Source organism: Eretmochelys imbricata, chromosome 6, assembly GCF_965152235.1.
Source record: "Eretmochelys imbricata isolate rEreImb1 chromosome 6, rEreImb1.hap1, whole genome shotgun sequence".
Classification (NCBI taxonomy): domain Eukaryota; kingdom Metazoa; phylum Chordata; order Testudines; family Cheloniidae; genus Eretmochelys; species Eretmochelys imbricata.
Genome location: NC_135577.1, coordinates 60,767,450 through 60,777,970, shown reverse-complemented (window position 1 = coordinate 60,777,970; position 10,521 = coordinate 60,767,450). Strand labels below are relative to the sequence as shown.

Genomic DNA, 10,521 nt, shown 5'->3' with positions numbered 1-10,521 from the left:
GCAAGCTAACAAGTGGTCTCAGTGCTCTCTGTCCATCTCCCAAGAGAATGAAATTAAGGAGCACATAAAATCACATTTAAAATAGATTTTTATATTTACCTGACCCCTGTGGCGTTCACTCAGCATCCCCACCCCTCTTCCACTTTCCCCCAGCTTTAAACCAGTCACTCACTTACAGACTTCACTCCATGACTTCCCCAAACTGTTCTCTCTCTCTCTCACACGCACGCACACACGCACACCCTTCTCTCCCCCTCACCCCCCACAGCCTCTCAGTCCTGACTAGCCCTGTAGTTAGTTCTCCATTTGATTTCTAATCCTGGTTTCTCAGTGACAGCTGACCAGGGCTGAAAATGATGGAGTGGGTGGACCCAGTACCTTCTGGATTAGTAGTTTGCTATATGGAAGACTCAGAGGTGCTGGGAAACCAATGGAAAAGCATGTTCACTGGCAGGGAGGTATGGGTAAAGGAAATGCTTTCCAAGAAATACCTAGGCCCAAGCAAGGAGCAACATGTTGGGCTCTGAAGGACTCTTCTAGACACAGGATGGTGACTACAGAGTGAAGGGAGAACAGAAAATCCTATATTTGTAAAGGACACAAGTGATGAGATGAGATGGTTCAGGGAAAAGGGAAACTGAGTTTTTGAGCACAAAATAATCAATTCTAGTCTGGCTTAACTGTGACTAAAGTAGTTACCATCTAATGGTGGTTCAGTGACTCTTGTGTGAAATGTCTTTGGTGGGTATTAGTCCAGATTCTATAGAACAGGTGTCTTTGGAGCAGGACCGATTCCCATTGGGAAGAAACGGGGCAGGGAAGCATGCACTCCAGCTGCTCGGGTTTTACCTGTTCTGTTGATATGCAGACTATTCAATGTCTGCTGCTGTCAATTCCACACTTGTCAGCAGCAGGAAATTCACTTAAAAATGAAAAAGTAGCAGAACCTAACAATGATCTAGACCGGTGTTTCTCAACGACCAGTCTGTGGACTCGGAGCTGGTCCCCGAGATCTCCCTGACACAGTTTAGGAAGACAGCAAGCCGGTTCCTGGTGTCAAAAAGGTTGAGAAATACTGATCTAAACTTCCCACTGCTGTGGGCAGCAAGGGCATCAAAGGCCAGCAGAATGTACCCCAAAAGGGCAAAAACCTGAGACCAGCAAGTGCCCACAAAGGGGTGGTTGGGGTGAGAGAAGAACCATTTCCTTCCTGCTAAACAATGAGCCAACTGTTAACACTACATCTGCAGTCTTGCTAGGGGGAAGGGGCAGGGACAAGGGCAAGAGAAAATCTGCTCTTGTGGTTAAAGCAATAGACTGGGATTCCGGAAAACTGGGTTCAATTCAAGGCTTTGCCACAGACTCATCAAGACAGCATGGGTATGTCACTCTCTTTTTGCCTCAATTCCCAATATGTAAATGGATAACAATACCTTCCTGCTGCTCAGGAGTGTCACAAGGATTAATTCATTCTTGTTTAAGTACCATAGTCTACCCTACAAATAAATGAGAGAGAGCACTCATATCAGATATTACAAGGTACACTGTAGTCAACATGAGGACCAGCCCCTGCTTTTGGGTCTGCTACAGCTATAAGATGCTCAATAGGCTGTGGAAAAAAACAGAAGATTCACAGGCCACATTGCCCCCAGCTACTGAATTGATGCATTATTTTATATAGTGACCTGGACTTGTAGCAGAGTCTCATTGGACTGCAATTTCTGAGGGTGGAGCAAGAGTAGAATTGCTCAGGATGGATAACCTAGGCACATGCAAACCGTACCTCTCACTTCCAAAGCAGCACCAGTTCTGCCAGCTAGTCAGTAAAGGAAAAGCAGCAGTCAGCACCAGTGAGGAGGACACCCCACAATTCAGTGGCTGCTGGGCACAAAGATTCCCAGCCTGGATGGCAGTTGTCCCCTCAGGTTTATAGCAACAAGAGCCATTTGTGTTGAACTCCAGTGGGCTGATTCTTTAGAGTTTCTTTAAATTAGTCCCTACAGTTGTAAGAGACAAATTCAGACTAGAAATAAGGAGTACATTTTTAAGTGATGGGTCATAAAAAATTCTCCCACAGCTCTCATAGGAATGCTGTGGATTCTCTGTCACTGAAAATCTTTAAATAAAGATGACTTTCCAAAAGACATACTCTAGCTCAGCCAGATGTTCAGCACTAGATGCAAGAATTACTGGCTGAATTCTATGGCCCGTGTTATGCAGTAGGTCTGACTAGATAATCATAATGGTCCCTTCTGGCCTTAAAAATCTATGAAGACAGGTAGCTAAGATAATGTGATCATTCCACAACTTTGTAGATCGCCCCATTAGGAAATGGTTTCTCAAGATTCAGCTTGTTTTACTCAGATTCATCCCATTACTCCTAGTGATATTCTACTGGGTCATTAACAATTCTTTGCCTTGCTGAGTATTTACACCCTTGAAATACTTGGGGACAGTTTCACATCCCAACCTTAAATACTTAGCCAAGCTGCACTTATTTAGCTCTTTTATTCTTGTTGCTAAATCAATTCCTTCAAACTCCTGATCAATGGTTAGACTTCTACGTTCTCCTTCTAATTTGTTGGTTTCTTTCTGGGATGGGGTGTAAAATTTTCAGAAATTTTGAAGGCATGCAAAAATAAAGCTTCTGAATTTTTTTGAGGAAAAAATTGAATTTTTGGGAAAAAAAATCAAAATATCCGCAATAGTTATCTGCTTATCAAAACAAAACTTAATTTACTTAAGAATGAGAAATGTATTATGTATAATTTAGTTAGCACATAAAAAGTACAGTTTGATATATTTATTAAATGAATACGTATAAATTCTTTAGGTTTGATTTGAATAATAATGACATATACCTAGCATTGAGGACGGAACTGCAGCTGCACACTAAAGTACTTAGGTGTATTTATTTGCCTTTTGGCAAATATGAAAAAAAATGTTGAAAATAGGATGCAACAATATTGTTGTAAACAAAAAGGAAGGTTATATCTTTTCGGCTCAGAAATAGTATGTAAATAGACCTAACCTGACATTATCATGCAGATGCAGAAAAAACTCATGTTTCTTGAGAAACATTTTAAAATATTTGTTATTAGAAAGAATTTTGAAGGATTAAAGGGCATCAATACCAATATTCTTTTAAACATTACTCTAAAAATTCTTTCACTGTTCATTTTGAGAACATATTTCATGTAACTCTTTCTTTTCAAATTTTCCAGTTTTTCCAAGCCAGGCCATGGGGGGAAAAAATATACTTTCTCCCAAAAAGTTTACATTTTTTCCAGACCCTCATATCTCTATTCTGGGATGGAATTACCCAGAATTGAATGCAATATCCTAGGAGAAGTCACACCAGAGACAAAGGACGAAAGTAGAAACTAAAAAGACCTACTCACGTACACAGTGCCTATCTGCAATTGTACCCTAACAGAGAACATATCAAATATTCAACTCACTATACTTGATCTTAGTCAAAAGGCCAAGGAGAAAGAATGTCACCTCCCAGCTCCATGGCCTGATGCTTCCGCCTACGTAGCTCATAAAGCACAATGCAATATGACGTGAAAGCAAAAACACCAAACTCATATCTAATTTTCTATCCATTCTCACTCTATAGTTCTCTGTGCTATTGCTTCCCAAATGTTCATTTTTCTACTGAACTGCTACTTTAGATCATTTTCCCCAACGTATTAGCTACACTGATGCAAGTTAAATCTGGCCACGGTTTTATTCTCTCTAGATCCCCATAGTCATTCTTACCTCTTCCTAATTTAATACCATCTGAATTTTTCATGAACATTCCTTTACTCCTGCCACTAAATCATTCAGGAAGATGCTAAATCCCTTGACCAACACCCATCCATGCCTGAGATTCTCCTGGAGATGCCAACCTGCTACTCAATATTTTGTTTATGATTATCCTGTGGTCCCACAGACCCATGAAATCCACTCAAAACAAACAGCTCATCATTGATCCTGACAAGGAAACACTGGATTTTGATTTATGTTGGAAAGACTGGCGCATTTCATATCGCATCAGGACATCTCATGGGATATGTGAATAAACCCTGTTTCAATGGAAAATGAGACAAACACCTGTATGCGACTGTGGTCACCAAGCACAAACACGATGGAACACATCATATCTGAATGTCCCCTTCATTCTTTCACTAGGGGCCTGAAGGTCATTCACCAACTCACTGTTGCGGCAACATGCTGGCTATCAAATCTAAATATAAATTTGTAATCGTTGCTACCTAAGCCATAAGAAAGAAGATGATCACACTGTCTTATGCCTCCCTCAGCCTCTCTCAACCAGTGCCAAGTTCTCCCCAGATCAGTGGTATTATACAGAGCACAGTGAGGGTCTGGTGGAGTGTATGAACAGGAGTGCTGATTTGGAGTTTTGTTGAACACAGAAAAAGTGGCAGATTTGTTGGGGATCGAGGAGGGCCAGGTAGGGAACTGTTATATTCCCAATTCCTATTGCCATCTCTATGGGGGCCAAGTTAAGGTTATATGGCTGTGTTTTTAAATAATTTTAAAATGTTGCTCAGTATACACCTAAAATAGCTCTGTATGAGTGAGTCTCAGGCCATAACTAGAAATACTAGAAAAGGGGTGGGGGGAGAGGAACAGAGCACTGCTTCCTCCAACTGGACCTCTAATTATACCATTCTTTCACTCTACCACAACGAAGAAAATTAGGACCCAAGCTTTTTTCAACCTGGTTCAAACAAAGAGCAAAACAGCAAAGAATGACATCCTTAACTTTTAGAGTACTTTGTAAGAAATCTAGTCTCTGCAAGAAAAACGGTCAGTTGCCCTGTTTCTCCTAGCTTCCTAGTCTGCGAACTTCCTAACCATTTCCTTCCTGGGTGGAAGGAGAAGAAGAAAGAGCATCAGTTTCCTCTCAGAGCCCCTCCCCCCCTTCCCACTACTACCTTCTTTTTCTATCCCTGCTTTAATGAGCCTTTGTGTGAAGGATATACACTCCACCACAAACTCATTTTGTATCTTTGTAATTCCCCCCACTAATCACCCCCAAGACCTATGAAAATCACCCTTCCTCAGCAAAGAGATACCTTAGCAACAGCTTCTAAAAGGCAGTGACTATTCATTCCTGGCTAAAGCCACATAATTCTGTATCCTCAAGGGGAGAGAGCACACTTTGTACAGTACAGCGAACTTGTATCAAACGTCAGCTCCCAATGAGAAATCAGGAAGCCTCCTTTAAAGAAAGCCCTTTTACCACCACCATTTGAAGATTTTACTAACCTGAGCAGGAAGAAGCCTGAAACACTGCAGAGGTTCGGTCTCATCTAGAAGTGCAACTAACACCTCAGAATGTACCCGAAAGGTCTACATATGCTGGACAACCACAAGATCAGGAATTGGAAACCACAGGTAGTACAGGCAGGATCCTGCCAGATCCAAGCACAGAGGCCTGCAGCCTTCATGCCAAAGCGGCCAGTCGGCACAGCAGACCCCACATAACTCTACCACCTCAGAGTGTGAGCTGCAGGGTGCTTTTTTAGGCCTCTGACATAATGAACCTGGGACCCAGAGAAGATGGGGCAGACACTAATAGAAATCTGCGTCCACAAAAGCTGGGAGGAGATTAATTGACATCCTACCCCCTCCCACAGTGACCTTGAAAAGGACTCTCCATCATGAGAGCATCACTACAGCGCAAGGCTGGGGAAGGAAGGGAGCCATAGCCCAGCTGCACTGCTCAGTCCCAGACAACTCATGGGAAGGAGGATGCAGCAGGGGAAGGAGAGGAGGGGAAATAACACTGCAGCAGCCAGCTGTTCAGGAAGACAGGACAAGTGATTCCCAGCCCCAAACATCTCTCAAGTCACATAACTCCCTGCCCCTACACACCCATCCCAATCACCCCACATTGCCCCCTACTGCCAGCATACCCACCCCCTTCCCCTACGCACCCATTCCATACACCCCACACAGCTCCCTGCTCCCAGCGTACCCCCCTTCCCTTACGCCCCCGTCCCAGTCACCCCGCACAGCCCCCTGCTCCCAGCGCCCCCTTCCCCTACGCCCCGTCCCAGTCACCCCGCACTGCCCCCTGCTCCCAGCACCCCCACCCCCTTCCCCTACGCCCCCATCCCAGTCACCCAGCACAGACCCTGCTCCCAGCGTACCCACCCCCTTCCCCTACGCCCCCATCCCAGTCACCCCGCAGAGCCCCCAGCTCCCAGCTTGCCCCCCCTTCCCCTACGCACCCATCCCAGTCAGCCCGCACTGCCGTCTGCTCCCAGCGTACCCACCCCCTTCCCCTACGCCCCCGTCCCAGTCACCCCGCACAGCCCCCTGCTCCCAGCGCTCCCGCCACCTTCCCCTACGCCCCCGTCCCAGTCACCCCGCAGAGCCCCCAGCTTGCCCCCCTTCCCCTATGCACCCATCCCAGTCACCCCGCACTGCCCCCTGCTCCCAGCGCTCCCGCCACCTTCCCCTACGCCCCGGTCCCAGTCACCCCGCACTGCCCCCTGCTCCCAGCGCCCCCACCCCCTTCCCCTACGCCCCCGTCCCAGTCAACCCGCACAGCCCCCTGCTCCCAGCGTACCCACCCCCTTCCCCTACACCCCCGTCCCAGTCACCCCGCACTGCCCCCTGCTCCCAGCGCCCCCGCCCCCTTCCCCTACGCCCCCATCCCAGTCACCCCGCACAGCCCCCAGCGTGCCCCCCCTTCCCCTACGCACCCATCCCAGTCAGCCCGCACTGCCCCCTGCTCCCAGCGCCCCCGCCCCCTTCCCCTACACCCCAGTCCCAATCACCCCGCACTGCCCCCTGCTCCCAGCGCCCCCGCCCCCTTCCCCTACGCCCCCGTCCCAGTCACCCCGCACTGCCCCCAGAGTACACACACCGCCCGCCCACACCAGGCCCGCACTGCCCCTAACGCGCACCCCCAGCCCCTACCGCACGTGACGCAGCCCCCAAGCCGTCAGCTCTGCCCCCGCAGCGGGGCCTGCCTCTACTTGCCACCGCAGGCCGCGTCCGCCGCCGTCCCTGGCTGCTCTGAGCCGACCAGCCAGTTCCGCATCCAGACCTCGGAGCGGAGCGAACCACCCAGAGGTGGGGGCGGAGCCAACCACTTGCGCGGCGGAGGGGGAGCGCACCTAGGCACCGCTCGGTGGAGGGATGCTGCAGGCTGCGCGACGGGACGCACCGGCCTCACTGGGGCACGGAGGGAGCTGGGGAAGTCAGTCACCCGCTGCGATCCCGGGAGCCTCCCAAGGCAGGAGAGGGAGCCAGCCAGCGCTTGCTACGTGTTCTAATGAAGGCAAGGGGCTTGATGAGCATAGCCCAGAACAGGCTGCAGCCCCACCTCTCCGTGCAGAAGATGCGGCTCACTAGACTACAGATCCCAGCATGCAATGCTCTCCCCGGACCCTGGCAGTACCAATCAAGATGGACTATGCATGCTGGGCCCTGTAGTCTCCGTGTGCTGCATTGGCCCCACTGAGCCATCTCTGGTTCGTATCACAGCGGTGAATGGGTCACAGAAAGATGTATAACAATCTGAGGACTCTCACAGGAGATTCATCCTGCATGTGGAGAGGGTGAAAGAAGTTAAATTGGAGCCACACTGTCATTCATTCTCAACCACTTCCTCCTCCTCCCTATTAGATTTTCTCCTGTTTAATAATCATCTTGGGGTTCAAAAGATTAAGACTATGCCAACCCTAAAAGATGGTGCGTCATAGCTAGTCAATAATCCTGTATTAGGCTTTATTCTTTTGTATAAACATTAACATTTCTCAAACAGATTAGTTAAAAATACAGATTTAAACAAGAAATTTTGCAATTGCAACGAGTTATAAAAAATAACAGATTATTTTACAGATTGTTACAAGTGCTTTACAAAGGTGCAGAATGAAGGCTAGAGGCAGGGGACCAACCTTGAGTGCAAAATGGACAAAAAGCCCTTGCCACAGGCCTGGTGCTCACATACACAGCCCAAAACTATGAGCTTTGTGAACCCAGCCTCTTGGGATGCTCACTGGGCAAGCAAACATAGATCCCTGTTAGAGACAAAATACATGAAACCAGGGGACTTGGGGTTACATCTCTGGGTCAAATACTGTTTGTTGTTTTTTGCAGAATGAGAAACACATTTTGCAATGACACTTTTCTGTTTTGTCAAATTATTGCTCTAAATACTAAAATACTTATGGACCAAGGGGTTACTGGTGAGTCTTACCATGCACAAGGTGGAGAGGAGAGGGTTTAAGAAGTACATAAGAACAGCCTTACTGGGTCAGACTAAAGGCCCATCTAGCCCAGTATCCTGTCTTCCGACAGGTGCCCCAGAGGGAATGAACAGAACATGTAATCATCAAGTGATCTATTCCTTGTCACCCATTTCCAGCTTCTGGCAAACAGAGGCTAGGGACATCATCACTGCCCACCCGGCTAATGGATCTATACTCCATGAATTTATCTAGTTCTTTTTTTAACCCTGTTACATATACAAGGGCAGGAGGGTACTCATCATACAGAGATACGTCCACATCCCACTAATCACTAACAAATGACCATACACTTGGAAAGACCTTTCGCATAAGGGAGAACACTTGGGCAGAGCTGGTTATGCTCAATATTCCTGTAGACAGGGTTCTGAGAGAGTTGTGCAGCCTATAGGTTAGGCAATGCCTGCTAATACGCTATAAATACAGTGCATTCTCTGTCCCCATCTGATAATCTTGACTCTCACTGGAACCCACTAAATCTACTAAAATTTTGGTGGTTCTTGATATACTTCCACCACCTCTACTGCCCAGACACAGAAGCTTCCATTCCTTTCTCTTCTCCTACACAAAATCTATTCCATGTTTTTTAAAGTCATTGCTTTCACATGCTAGCAAACCAAAAGATACTATAGTTATAGGCAACTTATTAAAAAAAGACAGCTAGATGATCCACGGTATCTCTATGGTACATAGAAGATGCCCACAGAATAAGTTTCAGTAAATGGCACTGCACATTCCAGGGATCTACTTGCCAAAGGAGCGCCAGAATGAAAAGACAGCTGTAGAAATGAAGCTTCAAAAAGAGGGAATGCCACCAACAGCTTCTTCTCTGGGAATCTTTGTGAAGGGCAGCACATCATAGCGACTTTAAATACAGGGAATACAAGGAAACCCTCAGCACATCCACATAAACTTCCCTGAGTTCCTCAATTCCACATACACAGGGGACCCTGCCTAAGAACCCTGGGGAAGCCTTTTCGGCTAGGATGCTCTCAGTGAACGTTTAACATGTTCCTGCAAATTCACTTTCAGAATCAATGAGAAGGGAAAGGATAGGCGGGGCAAAACCCCAGAACATGTACTTAGAAAAAAGACAGACGTTGAAGAAACACTTGGGGTGGGATGTTCATCTCTACTATTTTCAGATGTTTCACATGTGATCCCATTTCTGGGAGGCACTAAATCAAAGATTACAAAAACATCTGATCTCTCCCAGGTGCCTTATGCACAGTCTCATCACATTAGAGAAACCATAGGCTCATCACGCTGCACTGCCCAGCCCAGCCCACAGTTCAGTGCTTTGGAGCGGGGAGGCTGGCTTCATGTTAGCAAGGGATGGGAGATGGTGTTACTTCAGCAGGTTGCTGCCCTGGGAGCACATAGTCACTCATGCACATCCCAGATTTCTGAGAGCAGAGGAGGGAGCTTCTTGTCCTGTAGTCGAAGGGCAAAAACTTGTTCGGAGTGGACACTGCTTAGAGTCCGAAGACTGACCAGTTTCATTAACATCCGAGGGAACATCAGATGGTCCTGCAGGGTCACACAAATAGACAGTCATAAGTAAATCCAGAATCTTGCTCACAAGACAAACCACCTATGGGATGCATTAAAAGCACAAGCTCACATCTTCCAACACCAGCATCTCCCAATACAGAATGGGACAGGAGCACCAGTGTGGGGAGTTCACAGCTATTCCAGTCTCAGCATTTCCCAGTAGGGTGCTGCTGGGAATGGTGCAGGATTATAGGCTGGGGGAGTTCATAACTACAGCTGAACTAGTAACTGATTTTAGTTAGGTGGCCAAAATAAAAACTGGAGAAAAAATCATTTTGGGTTAAATGAAAATGTTTTGTTCAACCTGAAATAATTTTTGTTTCAATTTTTTCACGTCTTGTAGAATAAATCTAACTAAATTTTGACTGAAAAACTGTCTCAGAATGAAAAGTGGCTGCAGAGATGGTGTTGACAGAAGAGCTTTGGCTTCCTCAACCATGGAATACTGTTCTGGGAAGGAGGACTGCTGGGAAGAGATGGGTTCCACCTGACAAAGAAGGGGAAGAGCATCTTTGGACATCAACTCACTAACGTAGTGAGCAGGGATTTAAACTAGGTTCAGAGGGGGCAGGTAACATAAGCCTACAGGTGGATATAAGAAAAGGTGATCTTACCAGAGACCTAGATGTGGAAGGTAAAATGAAAAATTACAATAAATTCATAGGAGCAACAAGAGGGGAAACAGTAA

The 10,521-nt window shown here is 46.8% G+C and overlaps 1 protein-coding gene across 4 annotated transcripts in view; it reads right to left on the bottom strand.

The window, feature by feature from the left end:
* Nucleotides 1-7,741: 7,741 nt before the first annotated feature.
* Nucleotides 7,742-10,521, bottom strand: part of NR1H3 (nuclear receptor subfamily 1 group H member 3) — a 58,878-nt gene continuing 56,098 nt past the window's right edge. For all 4 annotated transcript variants that reach the window (XM_077818656.1, XM_077818658.1, XM_077818657.1 and 1 more), the window contains one exon: nucleotides 7,742-9,809. In XM_077818656.1, coding sequence (XP_077674782.1) covers nucleotides 9,663-9,809 — 147 coding nt within the window. In that variant the 3' untranslated portion in view covers nucleotides 7,742-9,662. The remainder of the gene's footprint in view (nucleotides 9,810-10,521) is intronic.